At 45.6% G+C, this 23,753-nt stretch overlaps 1 protein-coding gene across 1 annotated transcript in view; it reads right to left on the reverse strand.

Annotated features, from left to right (window-relative positions):
• Positions 1-694: 694 nt before the first annotated feature.
• The window catches only part of COL9A3 (collagen type IX alpha 3 chain), a gene marked incomplete at its 5' end in the record, with an annotated part of 33,752 nt that continues 10,693 nt past the window's right edge, over positions 695-23,753 (reverse strand). Inside the window, 26 exon segments of the mRNA XM_053992795.1 lie at positions 695-1,708; positions 2,410-2,487; positions 2,742-2,924; positions 3,596-3,650; positions 4,013-4,159; positions 4,539-4,571; positions 4,799-4,843; positions 6,124-6,159; positions 9,113-9,184; positions 10,072-10,125; positions 12,216-12,269; positions 12,554-12,607; positions 13,437-13,481; positions 14,219-14,272; positions 14,854-14,907; positions 15,196-15,249; positions 15,646-15,699; positions 16,538-16,591; positions 17,821-17,874; positions 17,982-18,035; positions 18,518-18,571; positions 19,830-19,886; positions 21,369-21,410; positions 22,115-22,168; positions 22,340-22,393; positions 23,319-23,342. Coding sequence (XP_053848770.1) covers positions 1,533-1,708; positions 2,410-2,487; positions 2,742-2,924; positions 3,596-3,650; positions 4,013-4,159; positions 4,539-4,571; positions 4,799-4,843; positions 6,124-6,159; positions 9,113-9,184; positions 10,072-10,125; positions 12,216-12,269; positions 12,554-12,607; positions 13,437-13,481; positions 14,219-14,272; positions 14,854-14,907; positions 15,196-15,249; positions 15,646-15,699; positions 16,538-16,591; positions 17,821-17,874; positions 17,982-18,035; positions 18,518-18,571; positions 19,830-19,886; positions 21,369-21,410; positions 22,115-22,168; positions 22,340-22,393; positions 23,319-23,342 — 1,695 coding nt within the window.

Consider the following 23,753-nt stretch of genomic DNA (forward strand, 5'->3'; position numbering starts at 1 on the left):
TTTTATTTTCTTTTTTAAAGATGATGCAGTACAGAGTGCAAGAGTTGTAGAGCATCCATCTTCCTGTTATTTTAATGGCTAGATGCAAACTCATTCTTCCAGTGTAAAAAGAAACTGAAGTTACTATATTATAATGCCCGTTTTTCCATTTGAAATGTAGATATTGTATTGGTTATTTGGACAAGTGCATAGTTTCTAAACTGTGTGTATTATGAATTTTGCATTTGCATACATATTTAACATAATTAGCTCCAAAGAGTAGTGCAATGGTGTTGGCATTTTTAAATTCAGTCCTATTTTTAATGTCTGCCATACAACTGTCCAACAGGTTCTTGTGTTGTTACTTTAGACCAAAAGTGGCATATTTTAAAAGTGGTAGTTATTTAAATGCACAAACTATTTTTATATTTAAAGAGAAATATGATGCTTCTTTCATAGGTTTTGGCATATAGGACAGAAATAGAACTGTGTGTGAGCTGAGAGGGTTTTATTAATTTTTGTAAATAGATGATGCTAGCAAGATTTAAAGTATAAAAAGTTCTACCAAAATTAATACTGGTTTAAATCACGGATAAGAACAATTTTGCAGCAATTTATGTCCAAACAATCCTAGTAAAACCAGTTCTGGAAAAATGGAGTTTAGCCAAGTTAATTTGATTTGTATAATGACACTTACAACATCACAAAGAAAAGGTTAAAAAAAATCTCCTTTTATTTTTACAACAGTTCATACAGGTGGTTTTGGCTGGACTTTCAAAGAGCATCCTTTCTTAGGTGGGGTTCCATCACAATTACTGTGCAAATAGCTGAAGTAGAGGTCATGAAAATGCTGTTACTTCATTTCCTTCGTTATCATATGGAAATATGCAAAAATTCTTCCCTGGAAATTAAAATATTTACATTACTCCTTTTGCAGAATTTGCTTGCAAGAGGATTACTGTTTACTAGCCTTGGCAAATATTTGAGGTGCAATCTGAAAATTTCTAGCTGGCAGCACAGACTCAAGCAATGGTCATTCCTTAGGCCAGAAGGTTCAGATGTTAAAATACAGGATATTGAAATGCCCGATTTCCACTGATGGAAGAGGCAGCTCGGTGCCTGAGTGTCTTAACAACATGTCTGAGTGCACAAACCTGCAGGACTGAAGTCGGTGGGAGCAACACCAAGGAATTCAATGGAAAAGGCTCAAAACTTTCTTAGCAAAAAGTTGTGATCTTTAGTACAGGGGGGGTGATGGTAAAAAGGAGCAATGCTTCCTCTTGCAGGTCTCTTGAGCAAAGGGAGGAAGGAAAGGTGAGGTTGTTTAGCAGTAAAAATTCTGGGAAATAATTGGGGGAGGAAAAGATAGTCATAAAACATCTTTTAATTAAAGTTTTCATCTGATGCTTTCTTTTTCATAGAACTGTGTCAAGGTCTCCACTTAATAGAATAGAAGGAGCATCTGTCCTTTTAGCACTAGAAGGATTCTGTTTTCTTACAATGCACTGTTTATTTAAATATTCAGTCACTTCTTCACTTCTTGTACTGTTGGTTTATGATTTTTTGGAAGTTGATGCTGCAACAGCTCCCATGCAAGCCGACGTGTCACATATTCCTGGAGTTCCCTGAGCCCCAGTAGTCCCAGGAGCCCCAGGATCCCCTGGCAGCCCGGGTTCACCCTGAGCACCATCACGGCCGTTTTTAGTAATTCCAGGCACACCAGGTGGTCCTAAACAAGAGAGGGGAAAGATACATGAAATGTTTCCATCTTTTCTTTTTTAATATCTGTATATATGTGTTGATTTTAGAGATCTTAATATACTTTGAGTGTCTGTACATCACACTTGTTATGGCCTGTTGGGTACAAGGTGTTTTCAATAAATTTACCCTGAATCTGGAGTATGTTCTTTGGATTTTTTTATCCCTAATTTGGTTAAGGGATGTTTTAGCTGTGTGAGCTCACAGTTTATTAACACGGATTAATTATTTTATGGAAGATTCTGAGACAACGAGGTATAAATATTATGAAATTTTATGGTATAGATTTTGTGGAAGAATTTAAGATAACATGGTTGTAGATATTTTGGCTTTATGAAATTCTGTGAATGGAGAACCTGCTTTTGGTGCCTGCATTTTATTCACTGTACAGGTGTAATCCCAGTTAGAAAACCTGCTTTAACAGGTGAGCAAAATAAAGAATTTTCTTCCAAATATCCAATAGATATTAATTAATTTGCATAAATTAATCTTGAATCTTTTAATAAAGGAATCACCAGGAAGCAGGCCCTTTCCTTTCCCTTAATCTGGTGAGCCTCAGAGTTGTCACACACTTAAATTAGTGACTATAATCTACTGCCATCAGCATGCAGAGCTGTCCCTCCTCAGCCTTCACTTCAGCCATGGAGCACTACGGTATCTCCCCACACTTACCCTGCAGTCCTTGGTCACCATCAGGCCCATCGATACCTTGGCCAACAGGTCCTTTGTCTCCCTTTTCACCAGTGTCACCTTCAATCACAAACACAATTCCCACAGTGAGCTGTGCTCTGCAGCTGGAGCCACCAACAGCAAGGGGAGAGAGCAAGAGGAGCTACAAATCCTCTGGATTTCAGGGATCTTTGCTCACACAGCACCCCTCCAGATGCAGAACTCCACCTAGAGCTCCACCAAGGCCTGATCTCCCCAGCACTGAATTCAGTACCAGTTCACAGTTTGTTTCAGCGGGCATAAAAGAGAAGCAAATTGTTTCACTCTTAACTTGCCTCTGGGTCCAGGATCACCAAGCTCTCCTGTTGGCCCTCTGTATCCAGGGGGCCCACGAGGACCAGGATGCCCAACACTTCCCATGGTTCCAGGAGGACCTGGGGGCCCAGCTGGGCCAGGCCGTCCTGTCATTCCAGGAGCCAAGGGCTTCCTCAGGTTAGCAGCCAACTGTGCAATTTGCTCTGAAAAACACAATGAAACACTGCACCTCCAACATGTGCACTCTTTCTTTAGGGAGAACTTCCTGCCACTGCTCCTGGCAGGAGGGAACATTGCATCTGTCCTTTCAGCTCACCTGTAGCTTTTTGGGGTCTTTTACATCTCCACAGATGGGGATATTAATCATAAATCTGCAGCGTTGATTATTCCTGTTTCTAAAACCATTTTAAAGGATGTCAAGTATTCTAACAAATGACACTTAAATAATTTCCTGAAAGAAGCTTTCAGAGTTCAGCCTCATCCCAAAGAGGGGATGTAACCTCCAAATGCAAAACAGTCACTTTGAAGAAAGAGGGGCACTCCATGAGGACCTGCTCCAAGGAAATGAGGTGCACTGAGGAGAGGTGGAGTTCGGAACGACACAGGTTAGGGCAGGAGGCCTCACACAACACTTGGGCCAAAGCTGCTTTCAGTGCATTTTGACTATTGCCATGATGAATCATTTAAAAATACTAATTTCAGAATACCAAAAGACATCTCCAACAAAGTGACCTCCTGAATAATTTCCTTACACTAAAGGTCACTGTATTTTTTTTTCATATGAAACCAGAAAATTAACAAATCTCAGAAGCCATTTATGTTCAGGATCTACTCATCTGGTAATTAAAGTCAGTTTTCTCTCAGTAATACTCACCATTTATCATTTCTCCACAGAGTTCTCTGATATGCTGTTCACTGGCCTCTTTGCCCTGCAGTTAACAGAAGAATTTGTCTTTGTAGGAACCTCCTTATCAATAACCAGCCCTGGCAGAAGCTGCAGGACACAAAACACATTTCCAGGAGCTCGGGAAGCAGCACAGGGTCCTGCATGAAGAGCAGGGGGTTCTTTCCCCTCTTCAAAAGGTGACAGCTTCCCTTCAGAACTCTGCTGTACAAATGGCAGCCATTAATTTTAATGATAGGCCAGATATTTAATCTGGGCTTTATCTGGCCTTATTTTTGCCTGCTGAAATGCAGGATCTTATTTTTTGGGTAGCATCCAAAACCCCACAATCCATTTTTTTCACTTCACAGGCTCCCTGACTGTGCTGCAGAAGTAGCAGATACTTACAGGAGGTCCAGGTTTTCCTGTGATGCCAGGGACACCCCTCTCCCCCTGGTGACCCATGGGTCCGGGATGTCCTGGGATCCCTGGTGCTCCAGCTGTCCCATTAGGTCCTTGCACACCTTTTGGACCAAGTTCTCCTCTTTTTCCTGGCTGTAGTGAAGAAAAAAGACCAAAACCACTTGAAATGGAAGTCATGGTCCATTCTTTTCCCCTGGGGGTTAGTTAAGACTTTCTTCAGGTTTCCTCAATGGATCTGGATGATCAGATACATTTCTTATATCCTAAGGGTGTTTCTGCATATATAGGTCATGATAAGAGGAGTCCTTGCTGCAGCAAAATTATCAGATTTTCAATATTTTGAATGCCACAAATCACCATTTTTCTCATAGATTTTATAACATAATTGTGAGGAAAACCTGCTCCTAGGCAATGAGACCAGAGCAGAGTTTATTCTATAGTTATAGAGGTGCAATGGTCATGGTTACTCCTAAATCCTTTGGGGCATGAACCCCCAGTGTCTGACACTTACCTCTCCTTTTTGGCCAGGGGGTCCAAAGGGACCCTGTCAGAAAGAAAAGGGAAATAAGAAAGAGTGATTAATTCAGAAAATGCACACCTGAAGCCCAATCTCCCAAGCTGCTGTGACGTGTGCAAGGCTTGGGTTGTCCCCTTTTCACAGCAGGGTCGGAGACCTCGGGTGATTAATTCTGACTGACCACAGTGATCCGTGGCTTTCTGCACCCATCTGCTATTTGAGGAGTCAACTCTACTGAATTTAAGGACACCTACCAGCTCTCCTTTGTCACCTGGGAGGCCATCTGCTCCAGCAATGCCCTGGGAGAGAGACCAGAGTTAACACTGCACTTCCTGCTGACAGCAAGGATCTCCCTGAGGCCTGGGGGAGATGGGGGCTCCCAGCAGCCACAGCTGCTCCAGCAAGAAGAAGTTCTCTCTTCCCAAAGCTGGACTCCACAGTAGCTGTTCCCCTGCTGACGAGGGCACGTGTGGCACAAGGCAGCTGGCACGCTGCCCTTTGCAACAAGCTGGGACCTGGATGAAAGGCTGAATCCATATGGATGAGAACCATGATGGGCTGGCCATGAAAGACCTCCACAGGCTGGCACTGGCATTCCTCAAGCAGGGAACCTAAATTTCAGCTCCCCCTGCTCTGTCTCACAGAAAACAGAGTTTGCAGCCACTGACAAATGTTGAGTGTCCTGTTCTCATGGCCTCCTGAGCAGGCACAAGAGCTTCATCCCACCCTCAAACTGCAGTGATCTGTTGGTGAGGAACATCCCTCTCCACTCCTGGGGACAGGAATGCAAAGGTGGCTAAAGCTCTGGTGACATCCACTGTACCAGCCCTTTGCTGCTCACCTCCACCAGCCTGAGCAATCTGAGCAAGGCTGGGGTGACACAAATCCCTGCAATCACTGCCCTGCCCAAGGCAGAGCTGCCTCCTCACAGAGCTCTATTATTAGAGCAGATAATGAACATTGTTATGGTGACTCCACAGCTTTCCAGGGGAGGTTTTCCAAGACAGAGATCAGGTTGGTCTTTCCCCTTAGCAACAAAACAGAGACCACACTGATGCTGGTAAACCAAATCAGCAAGGCTTGCTAGGAAAGCTTCACTTTCTGCAAGAACACAGCCATGCATTAATGAAAGCCATATATTTGATGAAAACTGGTTCAAAAACTCACTGCTGAGATTAAACCAAGTGTGGAAGCTGAGCAGCAAAAATCAAAAGATTTAACTAGTTCATTAGTGTGCCAAGCTTTGAGGTTAGGGTGAAATATCCTTCATCAGGCACAGGAAGCTGAGGAAAAGCTGCACTTCCAAACTTAATTTGGGAGAAATTTGATGTGAAGAGCTGCTGCACAGATCCTTGAGGCTACAAAACACACAGCAAGGGCCTGGTGTTTGTACCACAGCATTTTCGTGAGTCTCCATTAGAACAGGCAACATCTGTGCCAATGCAGGGAAAATGGGACCAAAGAGGGTTTTGGTTTCTGCTGCAGGATATTTTCATTCGTGGAAGAAAAAGCCATTTGTGCTGTCAAAGGCTGTCCCTGAAATTTCTCTGCTGACAAGGGCATGAAAGTTATCACTTACCTGGTTCCCCTTGGGACCAGGAACACCAAGAGGACCCTGAAAATAAGTAAAAGAGAAAGAAGCAAATGAGCTCAGACTGTTACTTTCCTGTGAATTCCTGGCGTGGTCAGACACTCGCTCAGCAAGGGCTCAGAATCAGTCTTCCAGCTGCCAAGTTAGAGGGTACAAATCTCCTTCACAGTTCCTAGAAATAAGAAAGGATTTCAGCACCCCTGCTAGCCCTGTGACACTCTCCACAGTCCCTGGTTTGTGTTGTGGGGTAATTTCTCAGCCTGTGATGTGAGGAGGAGCTTGGATTTACTTGTGGTATAAAACAGACAAGAATATTTTCATACCACAAGGGCAAAAAGCCAAGATGTTTTTTCAAGGCCTTACTAGACTCTCAATTTTCCTAGGATTTAAGATTAGGTGCTCCTGATTTAAAGATTAATGGAACAACATGGCCACAGGAATAAAACACATTTAGATGATGAACTGATTATCACCTCAGGAATAATCCAGGCAATTTGGAAAATCCTTCCATCTTTATCTACCTGACATTCAGAGAGACATTTTCAGCCCCATTTGTGACTTTTCTGCTCCATAGAGCAGAGCCAACAAAGAGTTCAGGAGAACGCCAGATGTTTTTCTCTACTGCAAAACCTACATGTGAAATTCAGCCATTTTACCCTTCAAGCAGGATTTCTACAGCACACTCATCAATCTGGCATCTGCAAACTGATCTTCTTTTATTAACTAGATCTAGAGATGGCTCAGCAGAACAGAATCTTCGAGGAGAACAAACACACACAACAAGGACATTTTATTTTGTTCAATTCAAGCACTAAGTTAAAAAGAGGGAGGATTTCTGTTAATGAAAAATAACTCAGAAAGACAATGGAATGTAGAAATGTAAGAGAGGCTAAAGCTTTATAACACCCATTTTATGTTTGCTGATGGCAAAAGCAATATATTCCTTTCTGAACATTTAAATCTAAATTTTATACCTCTGACTTCACAGAGTCTCAAGGCTCCATGACAGTTTATGGCAATAAAACACATTTCAGTCACCAAAGACCAAGCCCTGTAAGGAACATTCCCTTAAAGACAAGCTTAGCCCAGAGGATTTTCATTCCAAACTCTAATTCACTGCAGTGGTGATTCCTAGCAGCAGGAACAAGGAGTTCAGGACTGCCAGCCCCATGTCTTCACACATTTCCTCTGATCAGTTCAACAAAACTCATGGTTTTGGCCAGGCATTTAGTGCTCCAGTAGGGAGCCCAGAGAGGCAATGCCCCAGGTGGCTGCTGGCATCCAGAATCCTCAGGAATTTGATCATAATAAAAATCCATAGGAAAAATATTTGTCTATTGCTGCCTCAGTCAGCAACAAGAGCCAAGCCCTTCCCCTCCCCATATCCCACTCCAGCAGGATGGTTGATGTATTTTATCTCAACACTATTTTACATCTCACAGTCAAATGCACTAAATCGCTCGTATTTTTCATGCCAGCAGACACATTTACTGAAATGCTGGTTTATATGCCTGACCAGTCAGTCCAAGGACTGTGAAAAAGCCTGTCAGTACTCAGCTAGCTCAGGCATGAGGGGATTTTTCTTTTTTTCACAGAAAAGTCACAATTGATTTCAGCAGAGTTTGATGAGTTGGCTGCAGCTGGGACAGGGCAATTGCATCGATCCTGTGTGTGCAGTTCTCCCTTTCTCCACGTCAGGAGCAGCAGTGCAGCAAGCCCAGGGCAGATCTCTGGGTGCTCTGTGTGTCCCCAGCAGCACAGGCTGGTTCTTTAGGCTACAAAAACACAACCTGAGGCTTTAGGGTCACCCAGCACCACCAGCACGGTCACCACTAAACTATCAAGGGCCACATCCACGCCTTGTCTGAGCGCCTGCAGGGATGGTGACTCCACCACTTCCATGGGCAGCTTGTTCCAATGCTTTACAACCCTTTCTGTGAAAAAAATTCCTGAAATCTAATCTAAACCTCCCTGTGTGCAGCTTGAGGCTGTTTCCTCTCATTCTGAGCAACCAACAATCACATCTTAGAGTAACTGCACTGAACTTCAGAGCCAGAAATAAAACCTAGATTGTTTTTTTATTGCTTTAAGCAAAACGTTTTCCCTCCCTCTGCTTGGAGCAGCTCCCTGGGTGCTTCATGCAGGGGCCTCTTCCCCTCTGAATGTACATTTTTCACCACAGCAAAGCCCTGAGCCAGCCAAGAGCCCCACAGCTCCACAATAACACTCCTGTTTCACACTTCCAGCCCACAGTCACTCCAAGAGGCTTTTTTGAACCTGCCTGGAGCCAGCACAGAAGGGCCATTGTGGAACCCCTGCGGTGCTGCTGCAGTTGCTTACACAGAAAGCAACTTAAAGCTTTTTTTTAAAAACACTTTCACCTTAAAGCTGGGGAGGAGGGAGCTGGTGAACACATGGCTCCTGTTCTCCTGCAAGCTCCCAACAAATGCTGTTCACTTTGCCCTGATGGCTTCTTTCAAATGAGACTGAACTCATTTAAATAAAAAGTCACACTTATTGTGAGGTGGGATGCCCAGGTGATTTGCTGTTCAGAAAGAAAAGTCATTGATTAAAAAAAAAAAAAAAAACAAAACAAAGAAAAAACAGAGAGTCTAATCAAGCATCTGAGTAACAAAAATTCATTAATCAGCTCTCTCGTGCTCCTGGGGAGCAAGGTTTTGTTGGATTCAGTGTAAGAAACAGGGAAAAATCCCAAACTCTTTATTCTGGCTAGGATAGGGCCTGGAAGTCACTTTTAAACAATCCACCCTGTCTGAAAACAGTGGGAGTTTCTGGAGTGAAACAGAAACCAGGAGCAGAGGGGACAGGATGCACGAGTCCTGCTCCCTGCCCTGAGGTCTGACTTGGGCAGCCTCAGGGACACCCACCACACATCAGCTACAGCAGGATTTGGATCCCCATTATCCTCTAAATTCCCATCCCAAACAGGAATGAGTCCCAGGTGTCTTGTCCTTACCCTGTCTCCTGTCTCTCCACGGATCCCAGTCGGGCCAGGAAGGCCAGGCTCACCACTGGCACCTTTGGGCCCCTGTTGGGAAAACAACAAAAACCAAGCTGCAGCTCACAGTGCCAGAAACCCCACACCCTTCAACACCCTGGATGTTCACCACTCTCCATAGCATGTCCAGAAAGGTTATTTCTGGATGTGTCTCTCCCTTTCCCCCCAGCACCTGGGGACCACTTGTGTTGGTTGGTGGAGCGCATTCCAGCTTCTCTCCTGGCCCAAGGTCAGGCACGTGCCGAGGTGCCCCAAACTTTGCCCTGGGTCCTTCATTAATAAACCTCTTAAAATTAATAAACCTTCAATATCTGTGATCCCACCAAGTGATGCTCCCCTCAGCCAGTGCCAGTGGGGAGTGGAGAGTGGAGGTCCCGCATCCTTGGAGGAGGGAGGAAGAAATGTTGGAGACCCCAGCGCAGCAAAAAGGAGGAGGAATTGACTGAAGAAATACAGGCAGAGAGTGGAGCAGATCAAGGAGAAAATGAGGTGTCTTTACAAAGATCAAACTCAAAAAGTCATAAAAACCTTAAAGCTCAGCTCGTTGCAGCACCTGCCACAGGCTGGGACACCTTCCCCAGACCAGGCTGGTCAGGGCCCCATCCAAGCTGGCCTTGGACCCTTCCAGAGATGTGGGGCAGCCACAGCTGCTCTGGGCACCCTGTGCCAGGGAACAGGCTCAAAACTCAACGCCTGCCTCTGCAAACAAACACTAAATATAAACTTCTCCTGCAGGCAGCTTATCTGGCCTTTTGCTCTTTGTACCATCCCGTGGTAATGAAGGTGTCACATTAGTTCTGGCAAATGGAAGGACATTTCTTCCTTTCCCTTGCTGCCATCACCCAGGTGTCTGGCCAGAGGCTTGCAGAGAACACTGACCTGCCAAAACACCAGAACGACCCCTCCATCACACTGACCTGGAAACCTCGGACACCACGGGCTCCTATGGGGCCTTGGAGGCCGAGTGGTCCCTGCAAAGAGAGAGATCAGCTTTGGTAAGGAGAAAATTTAGGGCCAGGTGAGTCAGTGGTGTCATTAAACTGGCAGAGTGTGCAGCCCTGTGCTGCAGCCCCTTGGCACTGCTGCTGAACCACTGCAAAGTTGTGTTTGGTGTTGGCTGAGCTTTGTTTATTGCATTGCTGTTAACAGAAAGGCTTATTTGGACAATCAGTGCTTGAGAACATACCATGCTCATAAGTAGTAGAGATCAGGGACAGCAAAAAGTGGCAGCATGACAGAGCATAGACAACATCCATTAGAGGGATCTGCTATCCCAATATTACGCTTTTAATTGATTGCAAGGAACACGTGCTGCAGGCCCTTGGAAATGAAAAATGGCAATTGCATCCATTTGCTTGGACATCCTTGGGTCCAGCAATGTACAAAAAGGCAGCAGTTTATGCTGTCAGGGCAGAGGCTTTTAAGAGCTCACCAGACAGAACATGCACATTACCATTAGGAGTCTCTATTGCTTTCTCCTGAGAAAAAAAATCACATATCCAATAAAGATCTTGGATTAAAAAAAAAAAAAAAAAAAGACCTAAGTAATTTAGGCATTTAAATCTCATTTTGTAAACTGTCTTCTTGAAATAGATGCCTTCAGCAAGCTTCTGTCATGAGGCAGGGCTGCAGCTCGGGTTCCTTTCACTGCTATCCCCTCTGGGTGGAGCATTCAGGGACACAAATAAACCTCAAACTGGCCACTGACATAAAGCAGCATCATCCTCAAAGAGCTGAACAACTGCTCAGGTATTTTTGTGGTTAGTGGTTTCCACTTTGTTTTCTGCATGTATTCAGTAAGGAACTTTGAAAGTTATAAATACAAAGCTTTAGGAAAGCTGAGTTAAAATGCATCAAAAGTGACTCTGCTGAGCTGCTGATGGGAGCTGGAGGGACCTGACAGATTCTGAGAAACCCTTGGTACTCAGAGCTAAAAAAACCCAAATTATTTTGAGCCAAACAGCCTTAACACTGGAAAAATCCTGCACCTCCCTTGGAACAGCCCAGTCTTAACTAACAAATTATGATTCTAATAAAACAAGTCAGAAATGAGAAGCCCAGGCTGGACATAACCATGGGTTCAGCTGCAACTGCACCCCTGTCAAAACTCTGCACCAACACAATTAGCTCAACTGCTTTTGCTTTTTGGCTGTAATAATGTGCTACCTTTTGTGAGGCCAGCCACTTTGATGAAAAATTGCAGGCATAAAAGCAAACATTATTAATACAGTTTATTTCTAAAGCTGATTTCCCTCTCCTTGGAAGTTAAAGCAGAAGCTGCTCACAAACAATAAATCATGCAGTTCAATTTCTTCCAAGTGGCACGTACCAGAAATCATATTAGACTTGCTGTAGGCTCCTGGATTTCAAAATGAGATTAAGATGGGGAAAAAAAAAAAAGAAGAAAAAAACCCCAACAAAACCACTAGAAGATCAGATCCAACCCTAACAGCAGCACTAGCTGGGGAGTGACAAGATGAAAAAAGTACCAAAGCATTTTTAGTAGTGGGATCAAAATCAGGGTTTTACCCTCCTGCTATTATTTGTTATCATCTCTGCTATTGAGCAGGGACACCATGCAGTTATTCCCAGTTTTGTTGTATGTATGGCTGCAGGTTTTGCAGGTAATCCCTCTGCACTGCTCCAAGGAAAGGGATGCAGGACTGGGGAGGATTTCAGGTGTCATGTGCTGGTGAAAAAGTCCTTTGCAACAGCTTCCCAGGAGCTCTGCTTCACTAATGCCTCAGCATGGGCAGAACCTTCCTATTCCTGTGAGTGAGGGGCTTGCTGACTGTCCAGTCTCTGCTGGCAGCTCCACAAACCTCCTGGGCAGCTGCAGTTTGCTCTGCCAAGAGAAATGGGAGGGATCACTTGGCATTTGCACGGAGCTGTCAGTGAGAACAGGATCCGACCCAGCTTGGGGGAGGAATTTCTCTGGTGCCAAAGCTCCCCAGAGACACCACTGAGAGAGAAAGTGGCCTTTTACTGCAGCCAGAGAGTGACCCCCCCACACCAACCCTATTTTGGCACCTCTCTGGTTCACAGCCAGCTCTGTACTTACAGTTGCTCCTCTGGGTCCTGGCAGACCTCTCTCACCAGGAATGCCAACATCGCCCTGGCAGGGACACCAAAGGCAGCTGTGATATTTAGGAGCCACAAACCCACCCTTCCCAGCCCACTGGGACATATTCCTGGATCCCAGGCTGTTCAGTCCCAAACTCCTGCCCCACTGGCCCATCTGCCAGCCCACTGCTGGAGTGCTCAATCCCATGGGATTGCAGGTGCTGCATCACTGGGAGCTTTATTTATGCAAGGAAGCAGCACGTGAGCTCCAGCTCCCCAGTTTGGTTTAAAACTCACCAGCAGAGGCCATGCTAAGTGGAAATGTGGGGCACTTACAGGGATGCCTGGCTCTCCAGAGGGACCTGCCTCTCCCATCTCTCCAGGGCTGCCCTGCAGAGCACAAAGCAAGCACTCAGTTAGGGCATCACTTCAGGGCATCACATCATTTCTGTCCTGCCTGAAGCAACAAAAGGAGGAGGGCCTTAAAACCTGGATCAAGAAATAAAAACAGCTTTAAACCTTGACAGATTTAGGGCAAAGCTCACAGCACCAGAGAACAGGTGAGCTGCACACTCTCTCCTGGCACCACTGGCCAGGGAGGGCTGGCAGCCCCAGGGCAGTGTCCCCATGTCCCACGTGAGACAGGAATGCCAGGACATCCCATCACATTCACTCCTGAACCCCCTTCACATCAGGAGGAGACTCCTGCACCACCTTCCTGCAGTGTGCTCTCCTCCATGAGGATTAGCAGCAATAATGATGCAGAGGGAAGAATTCATAAAGGAGAGGGACAGGGAAAAAAAAAGACACCTCTCAGAGCAGCTTTGTGCTGGACTGCTTTGGTCTGCCTGAGGTTTTCTTTAATCTCACAGGTAGGTGTCAATCTAAAGCTCCATGGAAATTTTTCTCCTGACGTGAGGGAAAATATGCAGAAGGCAAGATGAGATCATTCTGCTCCTGCTGGTGCTCAGTCTTTTGATTCCCAAAGATCAAGCCTCCTCCTGGGACAAAAGGATGAGGTTTACTGAACCACTGATGACTCTCCTGTGTATCTGCTGTGTCTTTACTGACCCAGGTGCCAGCCCAGTTATTTTACCTAATTCCTGCTCTTCAGCCCCAGCAGAAAAACAGAAATCATCACTACCAAACCCAAAAAGCTAAAAAGTCTTACTGTGACCAGTTTCCCCACCAGACCCCATCATTAAAGAGATTCACTTACTGGTTCACCCTTTGAGCCTTTAATACCTGCTTTTCCAGGCAGACCCTGAAAAAAATTATGTTAAAGCAATGTCAGAAGAAGTGAAGTTATTAAATTTGTTATTCTGGTCTGATTTGACACACAAGGAGCGACCTTTGCTCAAAGCAATGGAAGGTTTAGACTTCTGCAGCCTTCACTGTGAAAATTGTGACTTCAATGTCTCTGTCTTGCTGCCCTTGCAGCTCCATGAACACTAATCCTTGGCGTGAGAGCAAAGAGCAGGAATATACAAATGGACCAGCAGCAGCCACATTTTGCACAGCAGAAACCTCTCTCCAGGGGTGTTCAAAATATTCTGTAAATGCAGGAAGAAAGGAATACTTGATCTCTTCTAAATAGTGGGAAGTATGGGGAGATGAAGCACTTTGCCAATAAGCACTGGAGTAAGGCAGGGACAGAGCTCAGGATATTGTACCCCGGATCTTACCTCCCTCCATAAGGGATGCACATCAGTGGGATGTGAAAGAGAAAATCCCTCTGAAGTTTAGATTTTAAAGAGTCAGAGAAGCCAACAGCCAGGGAATTACTGTGAGATGCTCCAGGTGTTCTCCAGTCCTATCTGGCACACTCCTTCCCTGTCTGCATGGTGGGAAAAGTGCATTTCCTCTTGGCTTAACTAGAGCTCCTTGTGAAACAGCCCACAGAGTGACCCTCCCCTGTCCCCAGGAAGGGTCTCTGAGCTGCTGGAACCCCAGACTGAGCTGCTGGAACCCCAGAGGTGGCAGGTCCTCCTCCATACTCACAGGAAGTCCGTTTGGCCCCTTCTCTCCAGGAGCACCCATGGGAGCTGCATCACCCTGTGGATAGGGAGAGGTTAGGAGGGATCCTCCAGCACTGGGACATGGCCTGGCACAGGCAGGGGACACATTCCCAAACAGGCATTTGTACTTTTCTCCCTCTCTGTATGCACAGCACCAAGAGCTGTTGTGTCTAGAGGAGTGAGCACCCACTGGACAGGAGCTCCCAGGTGTTTCCCTGCTTCCTGCAGCTCCCAGCCTGCCCTGGCAGCACATGTTCAATATTCCTGCAGGAGCTCAGGAGCCAGGCAACCAGCACCTGACAGCACCTTGTCTCCAGACTATTAAAATCAACTCTGTCAACAGCTCTGAAAGGCATCTCTGAAGGCCTGGAGTCAGCCAGCAGGAATCACTAAATCCAGGGGCACAGCTGAGCTTACATAATTTGTGCACCTTCCTTCTTTAGGGAATTCCCTTGGGATTAACTAACAGGAGAATTTCACTCTCCTTCACTAGTGACAATATCAGAAAACTTTTTAGGAGGAAAAGCTTTCCAGCCAAGCTTCTTGAGGAGCATTTGCAGCACTGCCAGCTCAGTCTGAGGAATCTTCCCTGCAGTGTTTAAGTAGGACTTTACAAACCTTCTCACCATCGAGTCCAGGAGCTCCATCCTGCCCATCCTTGCCAGGCATTCCCTGCAATCATGGACAGCACACGTTCAGGTCAGGAGGAGGCTCTGTGGTTTGCAGAATACATTCACATCAAAGAAGCTTTTGGCAACGAGTCCAGCTCCAGTTGTACTGGGAGATTTTCATCAGCAGCAGTACAACTCTGGCTTAGCCCAGCTGGGCTTACTCAGAGACCCCCAGGGCAGAAGCTTGACAGCAAAGATGGCAAGAAGCAGCTTTCTGCCCGTTCTGTTTTATCTCCTCATCTGCAAGCAAGACAAACAGCAAGACCTGCATCCTATTTAACTGACTTACAGGTTCTCCTATGAGCCCACGAGCCCCTGGGTTTCCTTTTGGTCCAGGTTTACCCTAGAAAACAGCAATAAATCCTGTGTTAACCTGAAGAACAGTCAACAAAGACAATACTCAAATTTTGTAGGGGCATTTCATTCCATTTCAGCTGGGTCCTCTCAGTCCATGTAAGTATGGAGGTTGTTTTGGGACAGAGCAGGAAACCAGCCCAGTGCTGGATACAACACCTGGGAAGATTCTTCATCATTTCAAGGGATGTAAGATCTGCTCCCTGTGCTCCAGGCTGTAGCAGCACTTGGACACCTTATTGCTCAATCATCTTTAGTAAGAGTTAAACATCTCATTTTTGAGATGATGCTTCCATCCCTTTCAAGCAAAGGAAGGGAGCACAAGCCATAATAAACCTGTGGAACAGTCTTTGGACTGGAGCAAAGGGTGTTAGACTGCACTTACAGTGTCACCTTTGGGCCCCCGGAATCCCTGAGGTCCTTTGCTCCCTTGGTCTCCCTGTGACAGAGGAGGAAAAGCCATTAAGCATCTTCATCACACAGTGACAGAGGTTGCTGCTTTGGGGGTGAAATGAGGTTTTTGTGCTGTTTGCTGGTGTCAGCAGAGGTGTGAGCACACACAGTCCCAGGAGCTGGGCTGCACTTTCTCAGTTACACTCTAATTCCTGACACACTTCCTGCAGCAGGGACTTTGCCAACAATCCCTCAGGGCAGAGACCATCCTCCCCTTCGTTTAATGAAGCAATTTCTTTAAGCAGAAACAGAGTGGGAGAAAAGCTTTAATATTTACTGTCTAGATCCTGCTGGGTGTGATGAAAGGTTTGGTGAGAAAGCACCTCATTTTGTTTTAGTTTGGATGAATTTCTTCTATAATTGCAAGACTAGGGAGGGGTCCCCAGAGGGTGGTGCTGCAGAAGGATGGGGATTGCATCCTCAATCCACAGCTATTCCCTCTTGGAGCAAAAATCCTTGAGAGCTGTGGGCACCTGGGAACAGACCAGGCTCAAGGGATGTAAGCTCAGGACTGGGCTGATTCCTCCTCCAAAAGTCATGGATATTCCCTTCTCCAGGGCTTGCCCACAGCTGCTGGTGCTCAAGGAAGGGCAGTGAAGCACAGAGAGCAGTGGAAATGTGGTGAACTTATTCTGGTGTGGGGCATGGCAAAGGGAGAGACATCGTGAAGTCTGGGTCAGGTAAAATAACATTGCTCTGAGTGGAGGGAAAGGGCAGAGGGAATAATCTGATGGAGGTGGTCAGCACAGCCTCTGCTCACTGGCAGCAGAGATCAGGAAGGAGGAATAAACCAGGCAGGGCCACAGAAAGACTGGGATACATACAGCTTTCCCTGGAGGTCCTGGGATTCCAGGTGGGCCTCTGAATCCAATGTCACCCTGCAGAGGACAGACATCATTGTGAGGCTGGGCTTGGCAGAGCATGAAGTAACAGAATCCCTAATACTTGGTCTCTTCGAGCCAGGCCTTACAAGCTCTCAGAGGTAAGTATTATACCCTAGATAGCTCAGCTACCTCAGGCGGCATAAAAGTAGCAGGATGGCTCCTGTGACAGTGTTGGAAACAAAAAAGTTTTAATAAAAGGCAAAAATAACAAAGCTCTTTACAGAGAAAAACTGAGCCAGGGTAAGAGGTTCTTGCTCTTGCTAAAACACTTCACAAAGGCGATTTACTTCTTTTGTTCTCTTCTTTTTCTACTGAATTGTTTAGGCAGGACTTTTTAGCTTCTGTCCAGTTAGCTATCCTTAAGTTTAAAGTGAAGTCTCCTAAGTTCTATAAAGTGTCTTTTAACCAAATGTAAAAAGTAACTTCCAAGCTTTTTTCCTTTTTAAAGAAGCAAAAAGTAACTTGTTTACTCCATCAACAAAGAACACATTCCTACAAATCCCCAACTTGTACCACAACCTGAGAAAACACAAAAGCCCTGGAAAGACACCCTGGAAAGACACCCTGTATCTCCTGCTGGCTTGAAGGACAGACGTGGAAAAAATCCCACTCTAAACAATGGGGTTTTACTCTGGATCTCCCCACCTTTGTACTTCTGATACACTGATACCTTTCATGGCCTTGCTATCTTGATAACACTCCTACTCCTAAATAAATGCATGAGTTCATCCACTTCAAAACCATTCAGCCTCTGGGCTGCTGCTCAAGGAACTGTGACAAGAGTCCAAAGCCTCAGTGAGCTGGAGATTGACCCTGTTCTCACTGAGGAGCCTTTTTGTGTCCTGAAAGCCTTTATCCATCAGTGATTCTTTGGCTTTTTCTTGTAAAGAGACAGAACAGAAAGTGAAATGTTATGAAATGTTTTCTCTCTCTTTTTTTTTTTTTTTTTTTTAAGATTCTGTAACACTGTCAGTCTTGCACCTTGGTTGGGATGATTCAGTCTGGCTGGGCCTGACCCTGCCAGTCCCTCGGGTGTGTGGATCCTCCTGACTTTGGAAGGTTGTTCTGATGGAGGGGCTGCAGGGAACAGCCCACACTTTACACCTTTACAAGTTTCCCAGTGGAATTCAGTAAGGACACGTGCCACTGGCACCTCTCACAAGACAAACTGGTGGTAGAGAGGAAAAGAAAAAAAAATCAGAAAATCAGAAGTTTTTTCTTACTCTGTCGCCAGCTGGACCCATTGGACCAGGGAGGCCTCTTAGTCCTCTTGGGCCCTAATTAAAGAAAAAAATCAGTTCAAAGTCGCTCACTGTTTGTGCTACCAAGGTGACTCCAGGGTGACAAGGCCATGGGAACGGTGGGAAGAGAAGAGCTGGGTTACCTGCAGGCCAACACTGCCGGGAATCCCTGGAGGGCCGGGAGGGCCAGGGTTACCCTGGGACAGAAAAATCAATCAGACAGGAGGAGGGACAGCAGAGCCTGCAAACACACAGCCAGAGACATCCCCATCTTATTTCTCCTGGAGCTCCCTCCCTCCCTCCCAGATTTCTCTACAGGATTTGCTTCTGTGTTACAGACAATTTCTATGTGCAAGAACATTCAGATCAGTCAGGAATTTATCCAAGTGATTAAAGCAGGGCTTTTCCTGAACTGACATCCCTGCATGGGAAAGGATAGCTGTTAACTCAAACTGATCCTAACATGATGATCCTTGGAAAGATGAATCATCTTGGAGAGTCAGCACATGGTCCTACAGGGAGAGCAGTGGAACCCAATGCACTTCAGCCAAAGTAACTGCTCCTTGTTCAGCAAACAGCCTCATTCCTCCCTGGCTCCTTTAAAAAAATCCCTTAGTTCTTTTTCAAGGTGTTATTAAAGAGAAAAATCCTCCCCCGTTACTTTTAAATTTAAGTTTACCTTTTCTCCTTGTTTTCCTACTTCACCAGGCTCGCCTTTGTGACCAGTGTGTCCCTAGAAATAAGAGTTATGATTATTCACATCCCAGTAGAGTCTTGTTTTAAAATTCAGTTTGGTGAGACAGCTGTGAAAGCTGAACCCCACATCCCAAATGACTTTCAGGGAAAACAGTCTGTAGGTGTGCTGTGAATGGAGATCCCTCCTGGGGGAGGTTCTCAGGTACCAGTGCCAGAATTGATGTAGTTCCTGAAAATGCCCACATTTGGTTTCCCAGAGTGACTTGCTTATGGTCTTGCTCATGGATGCAACCCTCAAACACAGATCAGGCACCAGAACTCATTTCTCATCACTCCAGAAAATGGGGATGAGTCACTCCTGAGAACCCCATTCTGCATTTTAACTTCCCTTTTTAAGTCATCTTTAATTCTGCATCATCAAGCTTTCAAAGAAATCCATGTCCCACTGAGAGCCTTCATATGAGCTCTGATTCACTTTGTGTCTTGGCTCTCTTCCTGTGACTGTGGGAGGCTAATTTCAGCCATGGCAGATGTTATTCCTCACCACAGCAAAGGTCCTGTGCACCATTTGCATCATAATTGGAGAGTTTCACAGGGTTTTCCATTTCTATGAATTTTGAGCAGCTATCCCTAAACATTTTGTGTTTGTAACGATATTTATGATTCAGTGCAGAGCCCAAACAGACAGGGAAAGTGAGAAAGGTCATTTCAGGAGGAGCTGAGAGCATTTCCCAGGAGTTCTCCCACTCACTGCCAACTTCTAAATCCTGCTAGAAGAACTTGAGTCACTTTTTACTTTGTCTCACTGCTGGAGTCCATAACTGCAAAGACTTCATGTGAACCATAGAGGGGACAGAGGAGGAGATCTTTAACTCCTGAGGACTGAAAATTTGCATACCAGAGACCAACAAAATAATTCTGTTTAAAATATTTAAACATAAATCTGCCTGCTGCTACACTGGCTATAAAAACAACAATTAAACTGTATTATTTTTATTATGTAAGTTACATTTTGCAGTTTTAGAACTGGTGAGGTTTTTTCATCTCTCAGATCTGGAAAGGCAGCTCTGAAATGCTTCCCCTGTTTTTTCCTGTCCATCAGCTCTGCCCCACTGGGCTTGCAGGGTTTTTTTATCTATTCCAAGGGTTAAATTTCATTTGTAGGAATAAATGCAAATGCATGGCTGCTTTGGGAGGTGTGGAGCCTATATATAGAGACTGTATATACAATTTAATGCCTTCATAGTGGTTTATTTTGGGAGGCAAATCTGGTATTGCAGGTGATGTTTCCTTACCTTGAAGCCTGGCATTCCTGGGGGGCCTGGGGGTCCTGGTGGGCACAGAGCTGGGCACTGCAGGGAACAGGAACACTTTGGTTTAACAGGCACACAGCACACCCAGGGAGGCTGGCTTCGTCCATGAGGTGAAAAAGTCATGTGGATTTTGGCTCTAAATTCACTAAATCTAATGGAATCACAGCTTAATGGATTGACCAACATTTCCCTATGCAACGGGGTCCCAGAGGCCCTGGTACCCCACAAAATAATGATTTATGAATGGCCTACTCCACTTGGAACAGGGACTCTGAGACTCTCTGAAAGCTGACAGTGTCCACAGTCCAAAATGCTGAAGAACCCAGGTTTCCCAGTGAAGTTGGATCAGTTTCTTTAAATCATTAGGACCATATTTAATCCTCTGCATTAAGTGACCCCTGTTGATTTCCTTTAGCCAACTCCTAAAGTGACAAGGGCAGGCATCAGAGTTAATTGAAGGGCACCAATACAAAACCAATACCTATAAGCTGACATCAGCACATGTCCAGGGGTGGGATAGCCCCTGGTGGGAACTCCAGCTTGACTGGGAACAGACCAGAACATGCATGGAAATTGACTGAGGAAAAGGCCATACTCTTGAAACTTTACAAACAGCTCTTAATTTGTTTTGTTGTTTGTTCTTTTTTTTTTTTTTCTTTTAATACAACTTCAGGTAGCACCTCTGTAGCAAAAATTTAATTTTCTAGTATATTCCACAGGGTAACTTAAATTAAACACGCAGAAATAGCATCATTTCCTATTAACTCCCATGTGATGTGCCATAAGGCAGTCTAAACTGACTCGGAGCTTTTTTTGGGACACGCCAATTAGAAAACCAGAGAAGCTGTCACAACAGCAGCTGTGAAATCTGCAAATGTCACTTCCATCATTCCTGGACCCAACACTCCTTTCATTCCCCTGAAAGGAAGGCATCAAGGCTTTCTCCTAAGGAAGGAAGCCTAAACAAAGCAGGTGTCCATGGAAGCAGGGCCACCATCCCTGGAAACGAGCAGTGCTGCACACACAGCCTTTCCTGCTGCAAAGCAGGACTGGAAGCATGAAAAGCTGTTGTCTTTTACCAAATGCTGGAGCTGTTTAGTACATGAAGAATGCATGAAAAAAGTGCATTTTGGGAAGCAAAAATCGAGGACAAAAATCAAAGACTGGTTTGGGTTGGAAGGGACCTTAAAGCTCATCTCATTCCACCCCCTGCCACGGGCAGGGACACCTTCCACTATCCCAGGTTGCTCCAAGCCTTGTCCAGCCTGGCCTTGGACACTTCTAGGGATGTGGCAGCCACAGCTTCTCTGGGAAATCTGTTCCAGTGCACATCTGCCTCCTTGAATAAACATTTCAGTCCAGTAAACACACCCCCCACTCTGATAAGATGGTTTAAACCCACATCTACAGGTCTAAGCAGTGCATGTTGAATGATCTGACACTCCCCAAGCTGTGCCAACCAAAAGTCACATCAGGGATTAAACCAAAGCATATTTTCATGCTACAAGAAGGAAAACCTACCTGAAGGTCCCCACCGCCATCAGGAAGGGCCCCTGGGAGACCCTGCAATTCAGGGAATGGTGGCTTTTAAGTACAAGACAAACACCAGGAGGAAACACAATTTCTAGGACAATTTTTACAGACCCAGCTCAGCTGGATCAGCACAAGGCACACACTCAGCCCCACAGCCCAAAGTGCTGCCCCTGAACCTGGAGTGTTCTGAGCTGCACCAGTCCCCAAAACCAGACACAGCAGGGGTGAAACCATCCCCTGGAGATGCCCAACTGGGCTTGGGAAGACTCTTGGGCCTTAGGTGATGAAGGAGCAGCAATTAGAGAAGAGCAGCTGTGCCTGGCTTCCTCCTGCCCTTGGGAAAGACCTCCCAATCCCACTGTTCAACACTGCAGAGAGGCCACAGCAAACCCAAAGCAGGGACTTGGTTGCAAGTGCCCACTTGCTGGCCCTACAAGAACAGATCCTGAGCCAAGCAAGCACAAAAACCTTCCTTGAGAGAACAACAAGCCCACCCCATGCCCTGTGTGCCATAAAGGTGGGGTTCATTGGGTCCCTCCTCACACAGAGCACAAATGACAAACAGGAGATCATCAAAACATCCAAGAGCAGCCAGGGAAAAGTCCCTGCTCTCCTCAGGGCATGGTGTTTGCTGAATGCTCTTGGCAGTGGCAACAAATAAAAAGTGCAGCAAGAAGAAAATTGCAGACTCCCCCCGGGAATTTTCTCACATTTATTTGCAAGTCTCAACTTACAGGAGGCCCAGGTGGTCCAGGAGGTCCTGGGAATCCTGGCAGACCAAAAGGTCCCTAAAATGAGAGAAAAATAGTAAGAATTCCCTTTCAATGTAAATGCAAAGGGATGTGAGGGGTGCTACTAAAATGTCACTTCAGAGAGAGGTAAGAGACAAAAATTAAACTCATTCTTCTGTGGTTTTGGCACATTCAGTAAATGAGGATTAAATGGTAGAAAAAACTCACAGAAGGGCCCCGAAATCCATGTCCCCCTGGGAGCCCACTGGGTCCTGGAGGCCCCTGTTGAACAGAGAGAAGAGCTTTTACATCTGTGCTGACCTTGGCACCCCAAAGCCCAGGGGTAGCCAGCACTTGTGATGCCTTGAGAGGCTGCCTAGAACAGAGGCTAGACAATGTTAAAGGAATAAAGTAGGGATTTATTAAAGGCCTTCAAAGGATGCACCTTGGGCAGTGCAGGAGCCAGGCCAAGGCTACACCCAAGATGGACCCAGAGTCACAAGTTCTCAGACTTTTATAAGTTTTGGTCCATTTCTGTATTGGGGTTAAATGTCCAACTACAGCTGCAGGTTATGAAGCCCCATCCTCTCAGATTGCCCTCCTCAATTCCCTGTTGTTTGCACTTTTTGGGGCTGGAGCTGTAATGGTGTCCTTGGTTCTGGGGCTGGAAAAGGATTGTTTTGTCTGACTGAACTGTGAGGAGAACTTGCTAACACTCTATGAAATCCAGAGTTTCACACTAATGCAGTGCAGAATCTGGAAAATATGAAAGGCAAACTCAAGGCATCAGTTGGGCTGTCCCCATTTGCCCAATCCCCCCAGGGAGCTCCATCCTGCACCAGACCAGCAGCTTCCCAATGCATATTTTGCTTTTTACTCCACGTTCCCCTGGAATTCACTGCCAATCCCCATCCCTCAGGCACAGGGCAGCTCCCAGGAACACACCAAACAAAAGCTGCCACAGAGTTGGTCACTTCCACTGTTTACAAGGCTGCTGTGCCTTGAATTTACACCAGAGCCAGCTTCCCCAGGGTGGGGGCAAGGATAAAACCCCACAGGGTCAATGATCTGCAGGACTCCATGTCCCTCTGCCTGGCACAGTAGAAGGACCTGAGGTTTGGGGTGGGTTTGCAACATTCAGGGTATCAAATAAAATCAGAATCTTAATTTATATTTTTTTTTGAAAAAAAATATTCTTATTACTTACTGGAGGTCCTGGTAGTCCTTTGCCCTGTAAACAACATTTGAAACAGTAAAAGATCACTCAGAAACTGAGCACGCAGGAATAAAAGAAAACCTCAAAAAACACCGCTAATTTTTTTTGTTCTAAGTTTCCTTGTCACTCCCTTGCCCCTAATGATTATAATTTGCAATCAGAGCAGAGTCCTGATGAATTCTTTTGTTGCCTCTAATAATTTGTATTTCCTTTCCATCTCTGTTACCTGTGGGACGTGTGTGAGAAAAGAGATGTGTGTTGACACAAGAGTGGGACATGGAGAGGAAGACAACATTCCAGTTTATCTATTTCTCCTTTTTCTTTTCCTTTTAATTTCGATTAGACATTACATAATGTCTAATAATTGTGATAGTATTTGATATGTCAGTCTGTATCCCAAGCTGGTTTGCTTTTAGAGCACCTCAG

This window comes from Vidua macroura, chromosome 17, assembly GCF_024509145.1.
Source record: "Vidua macroura isolate BioBank_ID:100142 chromosome 17, ASM2450914v1, whole genome shotgun sequence".
In the NCBI taxonomy this organism is placed as follows: domain Eukaryota; kingdom Metazoa; phylum Chordata; class Aves; order Passeriformes; family Viduidae; genus Vidua; species Vidua macroura.